The 23,763-nt window shown below is 38.9% G+C and overlaps 1 protein-coding gene across 2 annotated transcripts in view; it reads right to left on the reverse strand.

The window, feature by feature from the left end:
- Positions 1-23,763, reverse strand: part of col27a1b (collagen, type XXVII, alpha 1b) — a 69,357-nt gene that overhangs the window by 8,128 nt on the left and 37,466 nt on the right. For both annotated transcript variants that reach the window (XM_026931425.3, XM_026931424.3), the window contains exons 14-58: positions 22,538-22,582; positions 21,450-21,503; positions 20,872-20,916; positions 19,614-19,667; positions 19,475-19,528; positions 19,322-19,375; positions 18,742-18,795; positions 18,414-18,467; positions 18,023-18,067; positions 16,519-16,572; positions 16,293-16,337; positions 16,131-16,184; positions 15,868-15,921; positions 14,938-14,991; positions 13,654-13,707; positions 10,387-10,440; positions 9,707-9,751; positions 9,288-9,332; positions 9,115-9,168; positions 8,743-8,796; positions 8,243-8,296; positions 7,917-7,970; positions 7,776-7,829; positions 7,559-7,666; positions 5,987-6,040; positions 5,783-5,890; positions 5,636-5,689; positions 5,475-5,528; positions 5,040-5,096; positions 4,875-4,928; positions 4,716-4,769; positions 4,580-4,633; positions 4,415-4,468; positions 4,181-4,288; positions 3,966-4,073; positions 3,749-3,856; positions 3,607-3,660; positions 2,718-2,780; positions 2,570-2,623; positions 2,438-2,473; positions 2,125-2,142; positions 1,247-1,282; positions 1,104-1,130; positions 887-952; positions 618-786 (exon numbers count right to left, since the gene is read on the reverse strand). In XM_026931425.3, the coding sequence (XP_026787226.1) occupies positions 618-786; positions 887-952; positions 1,104-1,130; positions 1,247-1,282; positions 2,125-2,142; positions 2,438-2,473; positions 2,570-2,623; positions 2,718-2,780; positions 3,607-3,660; positions 3,749-3,856; positions 3,966-4,073; positions 4,181-4,288; positions 4,415-4,468; positions 4,580-4,633; positions 4,716-4,769; positions 4,875-4,928; positions 5,040-5,096; positions 5,475-5,528; positions 5,636-5,689; positions 5,783-5,890; positions 5,987-6,040; positions 7,559-7,666; positions 7,776-7,829; positions 7,917-7,970; positions 8,243-8,296; positions 8,743-8,796; positions 9,115-9,168; positions 9,288-9,332; positions 9,707-9,751; positions 10,387-10,440; positions 13,654-13,707; positions 14,938-14,991; positions 15,868-15,921; positions 16,131-16,184; positions 16,293-16,337; positions 16,519-16,572; positions 18,023-18,067; positions 18,414-18,467; positions 18,742-18,795; positions 19,322-19,375; positions 19,475-19,528; positions 19,614-19,667; positions 20,872-20,916; positions 21,450-21,503; positions 22,538-22,582 (2,686 nt within the window). The remainder of the gene's footprint in view (positions 1-617; positions 787-886; positions 953-1,103; positions 1,131-1,246; positions 1,283-2,124; positions 2,143-2,437; positions 2,474-2,569; positions 2,624-2,717; positions 2,781-3,606; positions 3,661-3,748; positions 3,857-3,965; positions 4,074-4,180; positions 4,289-4,414; positions 4,469-4,579; positions 4,634-4,715; positions 4,770-4,874; positions 4,929-5,039; positions 5,097-5,474; positions 5,529-5,635; positions 5,690-5,782; positions 5,891-5,986; positions 6,041-7,558; positions 7,667-7,775; positions 7,830-7,916; positions 7,971-8,242; positions 8,297-8,742; positions 8,797-9,114; positions 9,169-9,287; positions 9,333-9,706; positions 9,752-10,386; positions 10,441-13,653; positions 13,708-14,937; positions 14,992-15,867; positions 15,922-16,130; positions 16,185-16,292; positions 16,338-16,518; positions 16,573-18,022; positions 18,068-18,413; positions 18,468-18,741; positions 18,796-19,321; positions 19,376-19,474; positions 19,529-19,613; positions 19,668-20,871; positions 20,917-21,449; positions 21,504-22,537; positions 22,583-23,763) is intronic.

Genomic DNA, 23,763 nt, shown 5'->3' on the forward strand with positions numbered 1-23,763 from the left:
TAAACGGATTTATTTGCAAATCCCTCGTACGAGCTTTTACACATGAAATTTGGTATTCATGAAAATCCTGTAAATTCAGAAAAACATTCATATTCTACTCATGCTCCTGAGTGTGTGTAAATTTACACATTAGAAGACTAACTAATGTAAACTTCGACTTGATTGAATTTAAATCATATAATTTGCATGGATTACTGCACTTTTATATATAGAATATACTGGCGAGTTTAAATCGCTTAGGCTATATTTATTACCTTTACAGCATTTGCTTGACCAGAGTGACTTATAGAAGTGCTTTCGAGTTTCTATCAAAAACACATCCTCATGCTGGTTCTCTAGTTCGGGGACTAAGAATACCATTGAGAAAATTTTGTGAAAACCAGTCGTTGTGGGCGTCGCTAAATACAAATGAGCTGTGTTGGGAATGCTTTGCACTGTTCCGGTGATCAACATACGCACACGAATACGAAGAAAATCAGCCTTTCCGAACTTTTGTTAATCTGGCAGAAAATTTCAGCTTGGTTTGGCTTATGCAAACATTTACACACAACTTTAATAAAAGATAAGTGAGGCCCCATGTGAGCAATGAAAAGCTAAAGATGAAGATACTTCCTCACCATCGTTCACTCGGCGCTCACAGTCCAGCAGGTCCCGGCACATCCTGGCTGGGTTCTCCTGCGTTCCCAGTGGGTTCTTGATGCTGTAGATCAGGTTACTGAGGTAGTGAAGGGTCTTAAAGATCTCGGTTCCCTGGTCTAGCATGGGGAGGTCTATGTCTGAGTATGTCTAAAGGACAGAAGATGGACATGCTTAGCTCTTTCTATTTTCTTTAATTTAACTAATATGTACTTATAGCATGTTTTAAGGTATGTTTTAAGGCACTCACCTCAGACCTCAGTGCAGAGTAGGAATCAAATATGACTTGAAAAGCAGCACCAAGTGCCTCGTTCTTCTGCATCAGAACAATGAAAAATGCAGTGTTTGTGTAAATGCTTAACTCTTAACACTAATTATTAAAATACAGGCGAAGGCCAAAAGGTACTACGCTACATGGACCTCCCCAATGCTTAACATTTTTGAAATATACACTGACATGTACTTACAAGAGACAGAGAAGAAGCAGGGGGACCCTAGACACCAAAGAAAACAGTACAGTTAAGCCATTACAGATAAAACATAGTCATCATTTATTGTTATTCTTCATCTATACATTTATGCTATATATGTAAATTATAAACATGCTTACTGGGGGTCCTGGTGGGCCACGAGGACCTTGAGGGCCCTAAAAAGACCAGTACAACATTAGTTCACTTATGGTTTCATATATTTGCAAAAAGTCTAGGTTAACACTTGACATACACTGGGTTGCCTGGTTATTATGTACAGTTAAAGTGTATCTAAGCTCACTGGCCATTTTACCAGGTACACCTGCCATTTATGATTGCCTCTGTTCCCTTGCACAGTTTGCCAGCTCATGTCTACTCCTTCCACCAGTGGAAAGGGACCATCATATCTGGGTGGATATTGTTTGGGTGGTAGACCATTCTCATCACACCAGTAACAGATGTTACTGTGTGTGGTGCTAGTTAAAAGTGGATTAAGAAATATCTGCTGGCCAAAAATATCAAGACAAATGTCATAAGTAAAAAATAATAACATTTACTTTTAGCCAAAACATATTGTTAGACCAACTGGGCAGAGAAATAGGCAAGTATTTGCGCTATGTGTATATTATAAAAGTATTCTGCTGTTCCTGCTCAGCAGAGAACCCACAAGCAAGTGGCAAAGTTTCCACATAATTCCAAAAAAGCAAACTCAATTTACTTTGCAAAACATTTGAGCCCCTATGCCATTCTTGAAAATATATATTAGTATATATTATAGTATATACACAATGTATACAATGGAGCCGAGGTACAGCATTTTACTTTATACTTTCAAAAGTGTGGAATCGAGATGCATCAAAAATCGTTTCATGATTGCATTGTGGCACCTGAATCAAAATCACATATCACAGGAGGCTTAAATGTCCCCACTCCTGATGTGCACAATAAACAGGCAAGTCAGTGTGAAAAAGTTCATGTTAAAATTTTAGTAAATTATGCATAATTTAAATAAACCTACCCTTGGTCCTGGTACACCCTATTCAAAATAGAAGACAAAAATAATGAGATCAAATATAGTCTTACAGCTCACTGCACATCATACTAACAAACAATGATTGTGTGCTGATTTTCTATAACTGTCATATTGCTCCTGGCTGAAATTGACCCAAACACAAAGAGGGCCAGGTTTTTTTTTTTTTTTTTTTTTTTTTTTTTTTACTGGAATACCAGCACCCACTGTGTAAGCACTAGGATTGAATTTTTTCTGCACACATCCCAAAATAACGCCACACCTGTATGTACAGGAAAGCACCCAAGGATGGGTCACTCACCATCTCCCCTCGACTTCCTTTGTCCCCCTGGGGTCCCTAACAGAGGGAGGCGAGTTATTTCAGACTGTGTGCTACATGTTAAAGATCTCCTGCAAAATCTAAAGAATCATATAAAGATTTTGTAGTACGTACTGGATAACCGCTGGGCCCAATGATCCCGACTGGTCCGATGGCACCTCTCGATCCCTGAAAAAAAGAAATGCCTGCAGTAGTTGCTGACAGAGCAGTCATGGGATATCTCATTAGGGTCTGTTATAAACAGGCACACAGTGGTTCCTACCATCAAACCCTGGGGTCCTCGTGGTCCCTGGATACCAGCAGGACCAACATCACCAGGTGGACCCTATAAAATAACACATCTAAGTCAATTTCAAGTTCAAATTAGACTTCATATATCTACTTGCCAGCTTACGTTATGTCACACACAATATATCACACTGTACTGTATATGGTATTAATTGTGTTGTACTGCCTGTTACCTAATGTTTAAAGAGCTCAACTAAATGTTAATGTGTTTAAGATTGAATAGATACTATTACTGCCAGTTAGTGTGATGTCATCACATCAACTATTATCCATTGCTAGGCACACTATCAATGTTTGGGTGAATTTTCCCTTTAACTAAACTGTGTCACACACAGTAGTCATATATACCTGTCTGAAACCACTTGAAACAGACTAGTGGCAGATAATTAGTCACCATCATCATAATGTTTGGCTGAGTAACTGTGTGAACAGGTTCCATGTGCAAGCCTATATTTACTCAGCTGGCCTTCACCTGCGCATTCAGCCTACTGTGAAAGCTCTGCCAGATACTATTTCCCTACATTAAAAGGCCATTTACCAATATTTCACAAAACAAGATGACTGTTAAAATGAAAATTAAGCATGCTAATCCATCTGGGGCCTGATTTAACTTTGGCACACATCAACGGAAAGTACCAAAATCAAATACAAGCCAAAGCTATGAGAGCAAATCATCAAGATAGGCTTTAATATAACATGTTAAATGTATAAAGCATTAAAGAACTAACTATCTTATTGACTTTCTATATGTATTTATGGGTGCGGGAAAGTACTATCACTGGATGCCTGAGAAGGCATGGTGAGTATGGATTCTGCATTTGACCCATATTTAGATCTGCAGTACATATCATCAGAGATCTCACCTTAGGTCCAAAGATTCCAATAGCTCCAGACAATCCCCGCTCACCAGGATCACCCTGGAGATAAAACCCAAATGACTTTTTACTGACTCTCAAAAAATTAGCATGACTGTCAAGTAAAAAGAAAAAAAATAGTAACACTCACAGGTTGGCCTTTGTCTCCATGGTTGCCTTGTTTCCCTTGCATCCCCATGGTTCCAGGGATTCCACGCTTGCCAATAGGTCCAATCTCACCTGGTAGGCCTCTCTCACCCTAAGAAAGCAAGAAGAGCCATGAGAGATCATACAACTGCCATCTACAGTATATATGCTGACATTACAGTCTTCTCTGACACTGTATGGATTATTTCCTGTTTGACTACCTTTGGTCCAAAGGAACCTTGACTCCCTTGTAAGCCAGGTTGTCCTGTTTGGCCACGTAGCCCCGTCTTTCCAGGTAAACCCACTTCTCCATCACTTCCCTGTTCCCCCTAACACAAAAAATACAAGAGAGGTTGCAAAGTTGAAATGTCAACAATCAGGTAAACTAGAATTTGTGTGAATCTAAGGCTTATAGGGAATAAATAAATGTTCTTACTGGTATTCCTTTAGACCCATCTTTTCCAGGTGCTCCATCCATGCCAGGACTTCCCTCAGGTCCCTCTCGACCGACGACCCCTCTGGGACCAGGGGGACCAACAGGACCCTAGAGATACACAAAACATGTTTGGGAATGCTTGTTCATAGTTTTCTATTGTTTCTCTATTAACAAGACCAGTAAGTCTGTTCCATTGTACATTTTCTTTACAGCAGGGATCAGACTGACACTTACAGAAGACCCTCTGCTGCCAGTTTCACCTTGAGCACCCTTTTTGCCTTTTGGGCCCTGATAAAGAAAAAATAAAACATTTGATTAACATAATCTAATAAGTGTGATTTGCCAAACACAGCATGTGGTATGACGATATCACAAATAATGCTGCTGAATTGTACTTACTCGATCGCCTTTGGATCCTTTGGGTCCCGGAATGCCTCTTGGACCAGGGTTTCCCTGTGACAACATCACCACCATTAGCAATTAATCTGAAGAAACTGCTGATGACATGATTTACATCTAATGTACATGTGCTTACAGGCAATCCAGGAGCTCCAAGTTTGCCCCTTTCACCATCTATACCTTGCTGACCCTGACAACCAACAAAACAATACTGTCAGAAAATATTCATGCCATTAAAGCTCAATTTTAAGTGACAGTTCCAGTACTCATTTTGAAAGAGGAATGTTGTGCTTACTGGGTAGCCAGGGTCACCAGGTCCTCCTCTGACTCCTCTTAGACCAACAGGGCCCTGAATCCAAATAAAGCACACAATGATCTGTTTGGCACTCAGTAGCATCCCTCTACAACAATAACATCGGCAACAAGAGCATCCATGTTAAAACCCAGCAGACTGACTCACGATGTCACCTGGAGGACCAGCAGGGCCTTCAATCTTCCCATCATCCCCTGGTTCACCCTGCAGAGAGCAGAAAACCCATTCATTTTGTATAATTAAATACTTTGACAAAGATGATTACTGGTAAATACAGCAATAAGGTAAACAAATGTATCAGCTTGTTATTCCAATCATAATGATCTTATTTTTAGTTACTTGGCTTGGATCTCATGTGTTCAGCATATGGCTAGGCTTACAACACACATCATATAAACCAAAAATATTGTGCAGCTGTAAGCGGAAATAAGAATCTGCTCAATGATCTATATATTTTGTATGAAAATAAATAAATGTTTACTACAAAAAACAGTGTTTAATGGAACTACACATAATGTCAAGCCACAAATAAACTTATAGACAACCACAACACTGTCAGCTACAGTATATGTGAAATTTTACCTTTGCACCTTTTGGTCCTGGGGGTCCAATTGGACCCTGAGTTCCCTGGTGACCCTAGAGTCAAAGTAAAATAAAGACAACGTAGAACATAGTAATATGATTCCTATGACTTAATAAAATTAATGCAATAGTTCTTGTTATGCTTGTATGAAGACATTTACTTCATATCCCTGCAGGCCTGGATTTCCTTGTAGGCCCATTCTTCCTGGTGCACCCTAAGAATGAAATTAGCATAAAAATGCGGTTCGTTAGAAATATAAGCTGCTGTAGATTTCTGGTAGTAAATCAGTTTTAAAGTGTGACGTTACCACAAATCCGATGGTTCCTCTGTTTCCCTTTGGCCCAGGGAAACCCACAGGACCCCGCTCACCAACTGGTCCAGTCTCGCCAAGGTGACCCTCGTGACCTTTGCTACCCTGGAGCAAAACCACAATTCATTATACTATATTGAAAATAGACAAAGTGGAGAAAGGGTGAACTGAAATAAAAACATCATAGTGCTAACATCCTACCTTCTCTCCTGGTTTTCCCCTTTCACCTATTTTGCCAGGTTTGCCTTCAGGACCCTGATCACACAGATATAGCATCATTATTATTTACATATTATACACATTCATTGAATAAAATACTGCCCTTCAAACAAATGAAGTGGAAACACTTCACTTAAGGGCAGTCAGAGCTTTCACTATGTAACAGTGTTATACAGCAGCTTTTCATAGTAATTATTACTGTCAAGTGCAGAGACACTGCAAAGTACATTTTGGAAGTGGATTCCTTTAAAAGCGCATAGTTTTACCAATTTAATCTCATTTGAAAACTTATGTCACATCATTAGCAATATGTGACACAAACATTCCAGAGGTACACTGAGCTACAAAGTCAGATGTCTAATGTAAGTCCGTGCTGAAAATGTCACCACAAAAACTTATGTCAACAAAGTGTCATAAGACAATCTTATGTCAACAAAAAGTGTGATAGTAACACAACCTAAGACAAGACAACCTTATTTAGACAAAAAAGTGCCAGTGTCCTCAGACAACCTTGTCACCAAATAGTGTCACAGTGTCAAAACGCAACCATACAGTGTGTCTGCAAATAGTGTCATAACACAACCTTATGTCAACAATAAGTGTAATAGTATCATAGTTGGCCAAAAAAGGGTTAGTCATAAGACAACTTTATGTAGACAAAAAGTGTCATGGCATCATAAGACAACATTATGTAGATAAAAACTGTCAGTGTCATAAGACAACATTATGTATGCCCACAGAAAGTGTCACAATATTGTAACACAAAATTATGCTGCCAAAAAGTGTTTCATCACACGTGTCATCACACAATGTTATATCACCAAAGTGTCATAGTGTCATAACACAACCTTATGTTGGTAAAAAGTGTCAGTGTCATAGGACAACCTTACATCTACAAAAAGTAAGATAGCATCATGAGACAACCTGATGTTAACTGAAAGTGTCATGGCATCATAAGACAACCTTGTGTCGACAAATAGTCATAATGTCATAAGACAAACTTATGTCAACAAAAAGTGTCATAATCTTATGTCAGCTTTATGTCACTTGACTTAGCTGTTACTGTATGTCATCAATATTGACATCAAAATTAAAGAGTCTTTATGACAGCTGCTGATTATAGGAAAAGGGCTTTATAAGTACATAGATTTATGTCAGTTTTTATGAAAGGTTTATGTAAGTGGCATGTAGCCATATGAAAACCACTCATAAATTGTTACCAATAAGACAAATAGAACAGCAGGAAAAATAGGACAACAAAATGTCAACAAAAAGCATCATAGTGTCATAGCACAACCTTATGTTGAGAAAAAATGTCAGGGTCATAAGACAACCTTTTAATTGCAAATAAAATAGTCAATGTCTTAACACAATCTTATGTTGACAAAAAGTGTCATAGTGTCACAACCTTATGTCACTTGACTTAACACAAATTACATCAGCAGCAAATAAGATACATTTTGTCAACAAACAGTGTCATAGTGTCATAAGATGAACACCACTTGTGCTACCAGTAAGATAACCCAAATTAGAACAACACCAAAAATAACTTACCCTAACGCCAACTAGGCCAGGCTCTCCAGGTGGCCCCTCCTTTCCTTTCAGTCCCATTTCTCCTTTTTCTCCTTGCTCGCCCTCTACTCCCATGTCACCCTTTTCGCCCTGTATGCAACACCACAATTCAAACTGATCAAACTGATCTATGCTGGCCTGAGGAATAACTGCAGCTAATTTTAAACACATGCTGGTGTGATAAATGGATTTCTCTGACCTTGGCTCCATCTGGGCCACTCTGCCCGGCTTCTCCGCTGAGCCCATGCTCGCCCTAAAAGTTGACACTTATTAGTTATTACTGATCTTCATGAATGAGCGAGCACAAGCTGAGTATTTCATGCTCTCTGAATTAACCTACTCTTATTCCAATCAAGCCAGGTTCACCGATGTTCCCAGGAGGCCCGACAGCTCCCTAGAAAATGTGTAAATGTGAACTTGTCATAGCTGCAAGTGTATTAATCATTTCATTCTTAGCATGTAGAAGTGACTAGGGAAGAGGGTTACAATTAGTGAGCTAGAATCAGCAGTCCGAAGGCATCACTGTGTGTAGACTACTACCGTTGGTCATATCTCATACCACTATTATGGAACCAATGAACCTTTATATGGTGCATTTTCCCATGCAAAGAGGTCCATATGACTAATTAACACTGGCATAAATGGCAAAGTGAATAAATGTTTCACCTTCTCTCCAGGTTCTCCAGGTAGGCCCACTTCCCCGACTTTTCCTGGTGGGCCCTGTCACACAGAACAGAAAACAGCCTATGAAACCACACTGGGATGTACCAACCATTTGTTAAGCCCATCTGAAAGTGTTCTACTTCACTGGTGTGCTGGAGTGTTGCACAAAGTGGGTAATTGGAAGCAGAAAGACAACATGCTGAAATGCTTGTGAGTCACCATTTTAAATTACATCTATTATACTAAAGAGCAGTGCCTGTAATGAGCCATCTAGTCCTGTATGATGGTATGACACAGTACACTGGAATCAAGAAGAGAATGTCAAATGAGGCAACTATATATGGACATTAATGGCCCCTTTGAAAGATCAGTAGCAGGGGAGTAGAATAAATTATACAGGGTATGAAATATTCAGGATCTTGTTATGTACATTAACTGGAGATAATTTTCATGCAGTATAAATATTTAAATGATATTCAATATATCATTCAATATAATCTTACCATCAAGCCAATCTCTCCCAAAGGGCCTATTGTTCCTGTTGGCCCTGAAGGTCCCTGTAAACAAGCCAACATATTAGGGAATTTATTTTATTTCTTAACATAGTAGTAAAAAATGATTCAAACACATCCTCAAGTAGGCAGGCTTAGTTAAAATTACATGATGTTAGAGATGTTAGATAAATTACATTCTTGTTCTCTTTTCTCAGTAATTTCAAACAACCCAAAGCACTAAAAACTAATCTAACAAAATCTATCTGCAGTCTTTATTGCTAACCTACTAATTTGTTTCAAGCTCCAGTTGTATTCAGATGCAGTTGATTAGGTGTGTCATTATATGAAAACAAGCTGCAAGCTATTTCCCAAGAAACTCACAGGCATTCCTGGAATTCCCTTTGCTCCTGGTATTCCGGAGGGTCCTTGGATACCCTTTAAATATAGTAAGTCTTGATGGATTTATCAACATCTCAAACTGAGCATTTCAATATTTTAGTACCTAATATCATTCTATGGCTATGTTCATGCTCCAAAGAGATCCAGTTACTCACTGGGTATCCTGGTGGTCCAGCTTCCCCTGGTTCACCAATTTTTCCCTGATTGAATACAGAGACACGGGGATCAGTCAATGATTCCAATTGCCATGCCAAGGAGATATAAACAATACACATTGATTTATAACCCAAATTGAAATTACTACCTGGCTTGCCATTATGCAACCTCTCAGGGCTCAAGTTGCCTCAATTCTGTAATGGCTCTCATTGTCTATTCTTGAGTCTGAGAGTATAAATATTCTATTTATAACAAAACAGATGCTAATGTAAGCCGCAAAACCCTGGCAGCCCCTTCAATGCCAGTAAAAAAAGAACGATCTGCATAATCGGATCGTTTCAAATAGACTTTCAAGCACATGTGGAAGCAGCAAAACCGCACAACAAACAGAAGGGGAATCAAAAATGTGCCATCATACCTTCTGGCCTGTTAAACCCAATTTCCCTGGTGGACCATCCAGACCCTGAAGAGACAGGAGAGATTTCTCCATGAGCTAACAGTAGGTTTCAATTGTGAAAACTAACAGAGATGTTATTGTCAGGTTGGAAATTCAAATAAGACAACTATGTCAACATAGATTATTGAAAAACTGAACGCATTTATAAAATGGATTCAGTTTTGGATCAAAATATGATTGGCCTAGCTATTTTAAATTTCTTAATATATGCACATGTGACCACATCACAATAATTGAATTCTCTATTAACACTCCAGGTTTTAAACCAGTAAAACGGTTACACTACAGCCCAAACATTGCAAGTTCTAAACAGACTACACTGCGTGGCAGAAGAATTGTTTATTGTTAATCATTGTTTATCATTGTTTATCATATTTGTCGTCATTTTACGGGAGCAGTAAGCCACTCGAGGCCATGTGTTACAGTGGTTTTATCATATGTAAGGGGGCTTTAGGCACTCCACTTGGCATTGCGTCTAAGAAAACCCTTACCTGTGATAAAATCTCAGTAAGGAATGGCCTAGAGTGGCATATTGTTTTAATATACCTCATGTCAAACTAGCATGTGGTGCTCAGCAGTGAGGACAGGTATCCCATACTTTAATCTTTCTTATGCTAAAAGGCCTAGGATAAAAAAATTACCTTGCGCCCCACTGACCCATTCTCCCCAGGTGGTCCTTCAGGCCCCCTTGGCCCCTGTATGAGAAACAAAGCATAGAGAACACTGTGGGATTAAGATGTGAGAGAGAGAGAGAGAGAAAAGATGGACAAATAACTAGGTGAACAGCAGAGGGCTCACTTTCTGCAAATACAAACATGGAGGAAGCAGGGTTACTCAGGTCACTGAATCAAGAACGTGAGCCACTATTTCTAGCCTTATTGGAACTAGTGGATGTAATTATTCAGAGATATACTTAGTATGATTATAACCATGTGTCAAAGCTTAACACACCCAGATACACCAGGTATAGCGTGCATACAATCCACTGGAGTGATTACACTGGAGTGATTTGTGATTCTGACTCAGTACACTGTCCAAGTGCACAAAACACACACACATATGGTATGAATGCAACTTTCAAGAAGTATAAAGCACAAGGCTGCTGACATCATGGAAGTTTAGCTACAACGGACGTTTACTGTTATATTTCCATTGCAGTAATTCACAAGAGTCATGAAACCAACTCAGAAGCTGGGTGATTTCTTACGACTTTGAGTGATTGCTTCACTCTGGAAGGTGGAAAGAGTGATGAATGGAGACATTATTATAGCTGCAGCCACAGTGGTTCCTGCAGAAGAACAGACATGTGGTCCTCTGCTAAAAGCACCACATGTCTTTTAGGAACCACACTGGGTTCTTTAGACTGACACACACTGCTACCTCTGTTCTTTGTGGTTCTCTGTGATCTGATGGCACTTGGAGGGACCTCTGACCTTTCAGAGGGCCAATCACAATGTTTGCACTTGCACACTGCTCATGAAAAAGAGGGATTTTTTTCCTTCAAGGATTCACTGTGAATTGAGAAAGAGTGCATTGACGTTCAAAGGTAAGGGTTTCCAGGTGCTCAAGTGACACCTCCAATATGCCAGTTATAGAGAAGAAAAATATAGAGAAGTAGTGAAAACCCTGTATGGGTTAAGTGTTAAAAAAATGTCAGAGAGATCAAAGGTAGAAAAATTCAAAGTGCATTGCATTACAAGTGAAAAGTAAATTACACAAGCTAGTGCTATGTGTAGGGGTAAAGAAATAATGGATATGGTACAATAACTCATGCCAAATTGAGACAGTCTCTCTTTGAGGACTTGGCCTATGGGAAAAAAAACCCTACCACTGCACTTGGAAAGAGATGAGATACTAAAATCTAGCCACATATTTGGCAGGAACAGAAAGTGGTCGTTCTGCATCATTTCCATTGAATATACCATGTGAAGGCTAAAGGGCTTCCCTGTTTCATTTGCGTATTTGTAGTAGCCACATTAATGAATTGGCTTTGTGTGGAATATGGGAATACACTGACTGATGAGAGCCATGACTGGAAATCAGCAGGCCATCAAAGTATTTGTCAGAGTAAATGGAGCAGTGCAGACTACTGAAGGAAGTTTAATCGACAGCACATCCAATATTGTGTACATATGAAGGTATATATAAACGCATATATCAAAAGATGAGTTTGAGTGTGAATTGTACAAATAAATGCATTACCATTAAATGGTGTTCCCCAAGGCTTGGTCCTTGGCCCACTACTGCTTGTTATTTATATTTCAAAATTTACTTTCCCAGTCCCTCTATTCTATTACTGACTCCTGTTTGTAATTCATTCATTCATTCATTCATTCACGTGAATACATCTGGTAGTATGTATTTAGCATTTTAATCCCTTGCAGTCCTGTTTCCTTCTTGTACAATACTGTGCAAAAGTCTTACGCACATGCAAAGAAATGCTGTAGAGCAATGATGCCTTCAAAAATAATGAAATTTAATGTTTCTACATGTAAAAAAAATACTATAAAGAGCAGTAAACAGGAATAAATGAAACAAAGTCAATATTAAGTGTGACAGTCTGTTGCTTTAAAAAAATAGTAGTCTCAGGTACAGTGTGTGCAGTTTTATAAGGAAATGAGCTGTAAGTGTTACTGAGCATCTTATAGAAACAGGCACAGTTCTTCTGGAGACTTTGACTGTTGCACTTGCTTCTTATTTTTGCAGCAAAACCCAGCAGCCTTCATTATGTTTTTTTTGTCTGAAAAGTCGTCTCTTATGTAATATGCTGCTTTCTGCCATACAAACATTGTTCTGTAACATTTAATTTTGTGCTGGAAAAGTAATGTTTGGAAATCTGAAATCTTTTTGTACTGACTGGATAATGTAGAAGTCATAAAAAACAAATCTATAACAAAGTTTGTACTACATAAAAAATATAGGGTGTCTAAAACTTTTGCACAGTCCTGTATATTATGCTTACAACAAGCTTACAACAACCACCGGCAAGTCACTCATCAAACTACCTATCATATATACAAGCTTTAAAACTGTTAGAAGAAAACTTCCACTTCACTCCAGTCAGATAAGACCAGACTTCCATATTTCCTTTATTAGCCTTCTCTGTCACCGATGCTCCCCTTGATTCTATGCAGATCCTTGTTAGTGGTGTTATCTTATTAAACCGTGATACTGATTCACTATTAAGGAATCTCTGCAGCTGGAAGTAATATTTTTCACTTAATATAAATATAAATGGATCTGCAAGACATGCCTGCATGCAAAATGGCAAAGTAACATTTTCCACAATTAATGCAATGAAACTTCAATGTGCTGAGTTCTTTAATGGGATTTTTTTCAATGCAGTCATTACCATTACTGGAGACTACTGTGCAAAGCTAAGGATTTTAAAAGTTACTGCAGTAGACTAGTCCCACACTGTGCATTATTCTCTATCTTCAAACCATATTGAAACTCAGTGCTATTCATTTCCAATAATGAAACAGATGATTCATAATTTCATAATACAGTAAATACTTTTTGTGGCAATGAGAACAGAGTTACAGTAATGACAATATTATTCAAGACCTACAACTGTACACATGACCACTAGATGATTCATGAGATGTGTTTATGCCAAAAATGATTCAACCTGATCACTCTATGCTAAATGACCAAACAGAACAACTCAGTCGGAGGAGCTCAAGCCCAAACAATGCTTTCATAAACGGCTTCTACATGCTGTATCAAGGGAAAGGCTTCTCTAATAGTCATTAAAACATTCAGCAATAGTTAATTACTATTAGTGTATCTTGGCTGATTAAAAAATATTTTCCTGGTTACTAATATCAGTATACCATGTTTCTGTGTCTCCTTGTGCATAAAATGTGTGACTTTTTCATTATTAGTAACCGGACATTGGTTCTTACCCTTCTGCCTTTGGGTCCTCTACTGCCACTGAGACCTCTAGAACCAGGAGGGCCCTGCCGAAGAAAGAGAGAAAAGAGAAAATAAGAGAGAAAATAAATTGCACATTGATGCAGCCAAACATGAGAACCTTCTTTTAAAACATTGCATCCAGACCCATTGAGTGTGTGTCTAGTGTGCTTACATACAGGACATAACCTGACGAAATTAAAGCTGTGGAGTGAAAGCTCTGTCCTTCAAAGAATTGTATTTATGTTTATGCTTGTCTGTGCTGCACTCAATGCTCTCAGCTGAGGCTCCCCAGAGTGCCTCTGAAAGGCATTTCCTGTCAGAGCTCGAGTGATGTCAACATTTTGGAAAACTCGAGCAGTGAAGCTTAACACAGCAGAAGGGTGGGTGACTTTTCCAGAGGTGTCTGGAGTTTGATTTACAAAGACTACCAATCATACTACTGTTTAAAGCAGTCAGCTGGTGTCAGTATTACCCGAGATACTGCGGCAGGTCAAAGTCAGGTTCTCTAGGGTCAATATATCAGTGGAATCTTTTGGGCATAAACAAGAGCTTCCTAAAGTCAAAGTGTGTCTTGTTGTATTAAATGAAACAGGCTTGAACCTTACAGAGACCTGTTTCCTTGGTTTACTTAAAGGGATACAGATGACATGATGACGTTATTTGTGGAAGCTTTTGCTGGCATGTACATGAGATACTCATGGAGAAACTTCAGAGGCCTACTTTCAGGACATGTACATATGAGGTTCAGTAAAGCTCAAAAGGACTAGGCACCAAGCTTCAACCCATCCAGGAGGAGCATGAATGATTTTAATGTTATTTCCTTCAGTGGTGACTAGTCCATAGGGTCATTCACAACTTCATACAGTTCATTCAGTTGAAATCCTAATTACCTTTTTTTGAGTGACCACTGATTTAAAGAAAATCAGTGTCTAATCAAGGGGCAATGAGCTCACTGCCATTATTAATACACCTAGTGGTCAAAAATGGGACCTGCAACAAGCACTAATAGAGGCCACTGGGGCATGAATCAGACTGCCACATGCTCGTTTTATGAACATTTTCAGTGGAAGAGGAGCAGCGGACTGAACAGATAATGAGAGGGCTGCCAGGGTCACAGTTAGCAAAAATGAAAATCATTGAGTTTCTTAATGAATTAAGTTCTAATAGCGATAATAAATTGCCATCATTTGTGACTCTTTTGAACTCATAGGAGAGCTGTATTATTTGTATTTGTAGTGATTAGGAGGATGAATCATTTCTTATAATGTACTTACAGGTATTCCTGGTAGGCCAGGTGGTCCTCTCTCACCTGGTGTTCCTGTGTGTCCCTAAAAATAACAATCATTAGAACTATACTGAAATAACCCAGTAATGCAGTGTTCCTTTCAATAACCTAAAGAACAATGAACAATAAATAAAACTTTCAGATTGTTTCCAGCCAATTCCAACAGTCTCTTTAATAAGAGCTTCATTAGGTTCACCAATTAATACTGTGGATATAGTGAACACTATCAGTCTAGCTGTCTTTCTAATCTTTGTACAGTCTGTTCCATGGTCCTTGCTGTGTAATGAGGGATAAGGTTTTCAAGCACAGATGAACAAAAGAATACTGGCCAATAGCATTACATCAGGCCTGCATGAGTACCCGAGAAATGTGGACGAAGTCGATCATTAGTCAGCCAGACACCCACAAAATATCATTTTGTGTTTTTGAACAGCAAAACAAAAAATGTTCAAATGCTGCTTTGTCCACACAGTCAAAAAACAATCTATTCAATCAAGTCAAAATGAATACCATTTAAAAATGTACAAATGTAAAATGTAAAAGTTCATGTAAAACTAATTAGTGACCCTTAAAAGGTTCATTTAGACATGTCAAACTTTGTCAAGCTCTGAATTTTGCCTTTGGGATTCTGCATAGCAGTTGCTCTTGGTTTTGTCTTTGTATTTAATGCCAAACCACTTTTCCTCACAGTGTGTAAAGAAATGGCTATAATTTCCTTATGTCATAGAGAGGAAATGACTCATGGTCTTGTTGGTGAACTGTAAAACAGCTGACCCAGCATTTTCCCACACTGCACCCACGACTAACCATTTCTACAGTAGTTTGCTGAGTTACTGCCACACTATGATAAATGAGAAGGCCTGCATGAGTAAAAGAGATGCCCCTGAGAGCAGAGACGAGATCCAGACTTACTCCTTACCATCGGTCCACTTTCTCCTGGTGGCCCTGGCTGACCAGTCTCTCCCCGATCTCCCTAAGAGAACAAACACAAGCAATAAACATTGCAATAAATTATGTGCTCATTGTCCAAGGAGACGATACGATACAAACAATATCCCAAGACAATACAAAAACATGTCTGGAAACTTTTGTGGAGAGATGCCTAAAATTATCCCAGAAATAACAGATGACCCAAAACTACTTTGGGTAAAATCATAAACAAGAGATTAATAACCTACTGACCTTCTCTCCAGGAAGCCCAGTCTCACCAGGAGGCCCTTTAAATCCCTCAAGTCCCTATAAAACATGAATACATCATAAATCTACATAAGCTCATTAAATATACGCAAGCATCCAAAACATTTCAATAAGCAAATATCTGTAGAAGAAAGAAAAAACTTTTACCCTGTCACCAAGCATCCCAACATTTCCAGTTATTCCAGGCTCGCCCTAGAGTAGATGGCCTAGTTAGCGATTCAAGCACTTATTTAAACTTTGGACTATTAATAAAAGATAATCTCTGATCAAAATTGTCAGTACAGTGCATAGAAACATGTTTATTGGGCATCCACGAAGTGACTATGATCCGAAAGAGAAAATCTACACATAAATATGAATTCTGGTAACTTACCTGGGGCCCATCTGCTCCTGGTTTTCCTGAGAATCCCTTCCTCCCAGGCCTACCCTGAACAAAAAACAGAAATGACCTATAGCACTGGATTCTCTCCTTCTTTTAGCCAGCTTGGGCCTCCATGGCATCTCATTAGCTGCTGTGCCTGACACCAACCTCCACCATCCACAGCCATATCTGCTCCCTCAGGGGAACGGCTTTAAAGAAATAAACGCATAGGAATAGACCCGTAGCATTACGGTGTCAAGCTGTCTTGTGGCCTCCATTCTCACACAGATCACAAGTCAGCTGTGCTTATTTTGGAGCACGGTTGAATTCTGTGTTGACAGCTTACAGCTAATGTTGAATTTCCCTTCCACATTAGCTACATTTTCCTGTGCCTCCGGTCCATCTTAAGCTGTGGTCAATTTGGTTTTGATTGAAGTAGATTTGAATATTGGAAGTGCTTAATGCATCATTACGAGTGATCTATCATGCAGAGTTTGAGGACGTAATTGGGCCTGGACTAAGACCAAGTTATTCTTAGGGTTATGTTGAAGCTGGGGAGAGTCCAAATTTTAGCCGTTGCATTCAGAACAGCTAACTGAAAGATACTGAGCAATTTACCAAAAACACATCTGGATGGGGGTTAAGTCTTTCTAAATCCTTCCTTTTGTGTTATCACACAAAATAGAAAAAAACACAACTCATGATTATTGGCACACTTCAAAACAAACAATGGCTAAAACAATGGCTAGTTTCTGGAGAAACTACTACCTTTTCCTCTAACAAAAAACTATTCTCATAAAGTCTCATAAGTTCTTATAACCTGGTTACCGCTGCCAGGAGGTAAAGACAGATCTTTTACGATTGTTGTGGTTGTAGGAACACAAAGTTGCAATGCCATCTTTGTATATGAACCCTAATGAAAACCTGTGGTCAAAATTGGAAAGGGCCGTCAACGTAGTCTCCAGGGGAGGCAACAGGTTCCTTTACCAGAAGTACTTTAAGAAACAATAACTTTACCATATTCTCATGTATTATACTTTTTAATAGAAATAGTAATTTCCTAAGCAATCTGTTCTCATGTCCTAATAAAATGGTCAGTGTTTTTAACTTTTACATAACGCTTAATTTTAACTTAGCCATGTGTGCACAAGACAGCACACACAAAGACTGGATTTAACTCAGAAAATGTATTAAAAAAAACTCTTTTACGACATTGTCCATGTGTTTTCAATTTGCACCCTACAGGTATTCACTCAAAGGAAATGACTGTTTTTTAAACCACGTTCAACATCCAATCGTCTCAAGCTTCATAAAATGCACACTGAAATTGTGTTACAGTATCCCAAAATGGCAGAGAAAGCCTCTAATAGCTTTGCTACAAGTTTTTCCTAACCAACCTGAGCATGCTTTACAGCATGGCTTAGCAGTAATGGCAATTTCATGCTGCTGCTACACTTTAAAGTTATGGCTTGATTTATGGGAAATGGGCTACAAGCAGTGTACAGAGTGCACTCACCTCCAGTCCTGGGGGCCCGGCTGGTCCAACTGGTCCTTCATCACCCTAAAGAACCAGAATGGAACTAATCAAAGGAATGATTCACTGAAGCCACGAGTCTTAACAACATTTAATAGCTTGTACAAAACCATGGTTTTAAACTATAATTGTGTCTCAGCCCGTTAATGGTCTTAAAAAGTGCATATGTGAATGATTCTTACAACAAGCTGGTCCACCCACATACTAAGTCTGTAAAATATCTATCCTCAGATGTCAGAACATAGTGTCCAGCTGGCACCCAAATAAAAGAATTTGGTATAAATCCCTGATGAACAGTGAGTGTGAAAATCTAGTAATACCACACTAATACCAGGACAATATTGCTTTGTGTCATGCATGGAAAAGGTCCAACCTCTTGTCCAGCTGCTCCTCTTGGACCAGGTATTCCCCTTGCTCCTGACTTCCCCTGGAGAAAATATTTTCCATTTAGTACACCAGTTTGCTTGCAATGTAGAAATTGACAGTGTTGATAGTGTGTATGCTTTAGGTTTTAAACATTTTTTAGAGTTGGACAAACACTCAGCTAATAATCTTACACATAAATTATAAAATATTCAAATCATTAAACTTCTTCAGAATAATTTCAGTCAGAATACGCTGACTTCCATTATTTGATATTAAACTAATTATTATGAAAGGGTAATATTTGGAAAGGTTTGTGACAGGAACAAGGAACAAACCTTTGGACCTTCTGGGCCATTCTCCCCTGGTGGTCCGATATCACCTGGAAATCCCTGAAGAGAAATAAATACATTAATCTGTATGGTGTTTTTTTTTCAGTGTATTTGTTTTTTTACCCAATTTACTCTCAATGTGGTCATTTGCTAATTCCACCCACTAGCTACTTCTCTCCTATCGCACAACAGCTACCAACCAGGATCATAAGGTCTAGCATGCGCTTCCTCCAAGACATATGCAGCCACACACTTTTCAACATATACCACAGGGCAGCGTAACACACTCTGAGGAAAGTGTTAACTGCCCTCCACCTACATGAGCTCACCAATGCCCATGATTGGCCACAGCCGCACTGATTAACAAGGGAGAGAAAGACCAGTTTTGCTTTCTTTGACTCCTGGCCATGGATAGCTGCGGCGTGGCAGGAATTCACGATCTTGTGACGATAGGTGAATACTTCTCTGTTGCGCCATTTCGGAGCCCCTCAAAGTATTTTTCATTCAGTGTGTTGCCATTAGAGAGCTGGCTAAGCCTTTGGGGTCTAGAAATCTCTGGAACAACACATTTGAATGCTCCAGTTACCTCTGGGCCTGGAGGGCCAGGCAAACCATCTGGTCCATGATCTCCAGGTTTCCCCTAAAAGGACAAAAAAAGAGTATGATTTCTGTCCACTTTCCTTTAGACCAGAAACATGTCATTGCGCTAGTGACTAGATAATGTTTGGTAATGACTTACCTGTGGCCCTGGCTTCCCTCGGATGCCTGGCATTCCCGGCAAACCCTGAATACCCTGAAAATTTCAGCAGATCATTAGGTCACATTCATTAGCAACGAAACAGTTAAGTAGAAAAGGTGAAAGGAGCCAACTTAAATACCTTGTCACCTTGGAATCCAGGCTCTCCAGGCTCTCCTGGCAAACCAATTTCCCCCTGACAAAACAAAGAGCCAGATGTCACTTTCTACATCCCTAATTAGGACTGTGGAGAGCATATGAAGTTTATGCAAAATCAATAGACAACTACGTTCTATCACAAAACACCAAAAATAACATTGCGAAGCTGGGAAAAGACTGCAGACATGTTGACAGTACGGTGTTATGAAACACTCTATCTTATGGGTAGACAGGATCATAGCCAGCTGGACACAGCAGAGCAATGGGGCAGCAGACACAGGAAAAAGCAAGCTTACTGGCTGCCATCTTGCTGTCTGAGCTTTGAAAATGGAAAAGCTTTGAGGAGGTGGTCATGACCGCCATGTTTTATTAATCAAGCACTCAGCGACAACAAATGTCCCATTCTGTAGCCTGAGCTCGGCTGCCAGACCTTAACACGCAATAATGGGCTCAAATGCGGAACACCCTTCAGAGATTTGCAACAGTTCAAAGCGAGGGTCTAAAGGTTAGAAAAGTTACAGTCCTCTACACCATGGTCATGGATAGTACATGTTTATGGTTGGCTGGCAGGTGTGCATTAATTCCTAATATTGGGAGCTCTTCCTCAGTGACTGACCAGAGACATCTGTGGATTTACTGGGGCTGTCTGGTAGTACTGGTCTGCCTTGATTTTATCCAAAAACATATTTTGATCTTTGACATTATGTTTGATGGCTTGTATATGACCATACTAGTTGTCTTTATCTAAACATAGATGTCCCATTAACATCAGCATAGATAACGTTATTTTTCATCACATCACTTAGACATCTTTGTGCTCACTGGAAAGATGGATAAAAAAAACTTAACCTGTAATATTACTGTATGTAATCATGTTTAAAGTATCAATGTCTTCATCTTATACGTTAGAATGTTAATGCTGCAATTAAACTATTGAGTTTAATTATGCAGAAATAAATTATTTACAGTCTGCAACAGCCACAAAATATCTGTGGATGTGAGTGACTACCATGTTAGTTACATTAACTATATTAAAATCATTCACGTAAAGCAAAACATACATAAAACCTTCTCTTTTTTATCATCGGTAAGTGACCATGGTGTAAGTGAGATAAAGCTTGCCAGAGTGTTATTTTTTGTTGTTTTATTTTGTAATACGTGTGCGACATTTTGTGTGAGGACACATCCCATACATATTATGTGCAGTATGTATATAAGCTAATAAAGTGTATTCAAATCACCTTATCACCTTTCAGTCCTGGCTCTCCTGGATTCCCTGATACCCCCTGAAAAAAAACATTAAAGCATGAAAACCTCTTTCATTCCCTCAAACCAGAATCACAAATGTCCTAAAGCTTAAAACAGTACAGCATTAATCACTGTTTTTGTTTGATGGTTTGGAGATGAACAAATGCAAGAGTAAAAGAAGGGGTGACTAAATAAATAAGATTTGCATGACATTTTTGTTCCTCTACTCAAAATTCATGGGATGCAGGTTAGATTTCACTGACGTGAAAAGTGCAGAGTGAGAAAAGGCCTAGAGCGAGACGTGTACGCTGCTATTCTTAGATCCAAAAACAATTCGGTGATTAGAGATCACTCTCCTGGAGGTGGATCAGTTTCACCTCATCATAAGACTTTTGTGTGCTTGTGTTTGTTCAGGCCTAATGTGTCCTCCTGAAAGAAATTCTAACAGTTGCAGTTCAGTGAACTTCAGAGGAAACACTACCTTGTTATTTTTTCCTTGGAAGGTATAAAATGTAAATGTGATTCATTGAATGTCCAATTAAAACAGTTGAAATGATGTTTAATTAATCACCTTGGGTCCAACAGGCCCTGGAAGACCCATGATTCCAAGAGGTCCCATGTCCCCCTGCCAACACATGCGTGCGCACGCACACACACACACACACACACACACAAATCAGACCACGTGTAGTTCTGTATTTACTGTATTTCTGTATTATAAAAATAATGCTGTTCATTCTATTTCCATAATTTATTGCCTATAGTTACGTCAAAAGTGCAAATTCCAAACTTTTTGATCCCACAATTCTGTTTGTAAGAAGAAGAGGAGTTATTTTATTATTTAAACTTAATTAGCAATATAGATCCATGTTCAGTCAGTTATCATCAGTGATCCACAAGGTGGTTGTTGTAATTTGTAACCACAAGGTGGTTTGTATTAATTATTTCTCCTTTGTAGCTAATAGAAACACATGAAAAAGTTCTTTTGAAATTGCAGATTGCAAACTTTCAATTAATGCTACGTTTATGTTTGTAAGACAAGGAGCTATTATTACTTGAATGAAAAAGAAAAAAGCATTTTTGCTGGATATTCTTTTTTTTTGTCATAACTAAAGAAAATCCAGTATAACACAGTGCTGCTGAATTCTCAGTTGGGATTTTATGAATGTTTATAGCTGTTATAATGTACGTGTTAACAGTAACTGACTTGTTTAGTGGATGTTCCACAGCATTAAACATAAATATAGATGGATACAAAGTGTGTTGTTCTTTAACATTTTACCATTTTAATCAGTGACAAATTGCTGTGATATAAGAAAAATAAAGCACCTCAGGGTGTGCTGTTAAAGAAAAATAATCAACTTCAGGGTGGTAATAGCATTACAGTACTGTCATTGATTATTTTCCTGTAACAGTACACCCTGTCATGTTTTATTCCTTATGTAATACATCACATCCAAAATGGCATTTTGAGCTCTAAAAAGTACATTTTTGGCCACTGACGGCTACACAGTTCATATAACTCACAAAAGCTAAGCAGGTTTATAGCTGAGTTTGGAATGTAAAAAGTATTTGGTATTAAAAAAGGAAAAAACTGACTACAGTAAAAGACAGAAATTTAATAAGGAATCTCTAAGAAGTTTAAAGAGTTATACTCACAATAAGGCCAAGTACTCCACTAGGACCAGGTGGACCCAGTTCTCCCTAAAGAGAGAGCAGAATGCAGAAACAAAGACTCGTTAGATTCTATTCTAAACACTGAAGAGAAAGTTCAGAGTTTCCGAGGCTGGCCAGAGTTGAGAGGTAAAGAGAAGGCGAGAGTAGAGTGAAACAGGGGTGAAAGAGTCCAGTCTTTCTTCTCTGATAAGAGACTAATCTGTGGCTTGTATCTCCCCTTGGACAGAAGGCTGCTGTGAAGCACAGAGAAGGACTTGTTGTGCTGCGTGCCTGGCCTGCTGCTAGCTGCCACTGCTACTTCCTCTATTGCCAAAAGCATCCCCTGTGTGTGTTTTCTTTCTCCTTTTTAATGTGAGCTGAAAGAAGGGAGATGGGTTGGCAGCCCTTGCTGGGTAACTCGTGAATGAAGGAGTGGGATTGAGAGGAAAGGAGAAAAGAGGAAGGTTAGGGTTACACGGGGAAATAGAGTCAAGAGGGTCAGAATCAGTCAGTCAGAATATTGCTGTAATGTTTCTATTGAAGCTCATGTTTAAATGCCTTCAGCTCAGGCTTACAGTAAGGAAAAAGGATTTATACGTGTGCATTTGTAAACTATTTTGCATAGCATGTTCTACTGTAGATGTGATAAAAATGGGATATTCTCAATCTGAAGATGAATGAATACATCTATTGTCATGGAATATGAATGAAAGGAATTATGCCGTTATCAGTGTGTTTACTTGGTTCATTTCAAATCCTTAACATGATCAAAAACAAGGCCTAAAACATGGAACCAAAAGCAATACTGATATAATAGTTATGAAAAAGCCATTAGAAGTAAAGCGATCCATCAGATGGCAAAACCTTTTTTTTTTTTTATTTTTTTAAATGTGTGCTCCAGTAACGACAGCTGCACTTCTCATTACGAGTGTTTCCAGGTTTGCTATGGAGCTGGTGATATGGTGTTGACTGGCCTGGTGTGTGTGACTGTGGTGGCAGTTAGTGGTTGTATTTATTGGCAAGTGATGGTTGCTGTGGTCACTTTGGCTTTTAGAAGTGGTGCAAGACATGCTGGAAGGGTGCAATAAAAGGTCAGGGAACCTGGAATAGTCTTTTAAGCAAAGATTAAGCCTTTCCCAAAGCTGAAGTCTTTTCAGTAATCATATTATTATACTGTTATCTGACACTGTAACACTTGGATGCTTAACAGTTTATGACTACACCATCAT

Source organism: Pangasianodon hypophthalmus, chromosome 24, assembly GCF_027358585.1.
Source record: "Pangasianodon hypophthalmus isolate fPanHyp1 chromosome 24, fPanHyp1.pri, whole genome shotgun sequence".
NCBI lineage: Eukaryota > Metazoa > Chordata > Actinopteri > Siluriformes > Pangasiidae > Pangasianodon > Pangasianodon hypophthalmus.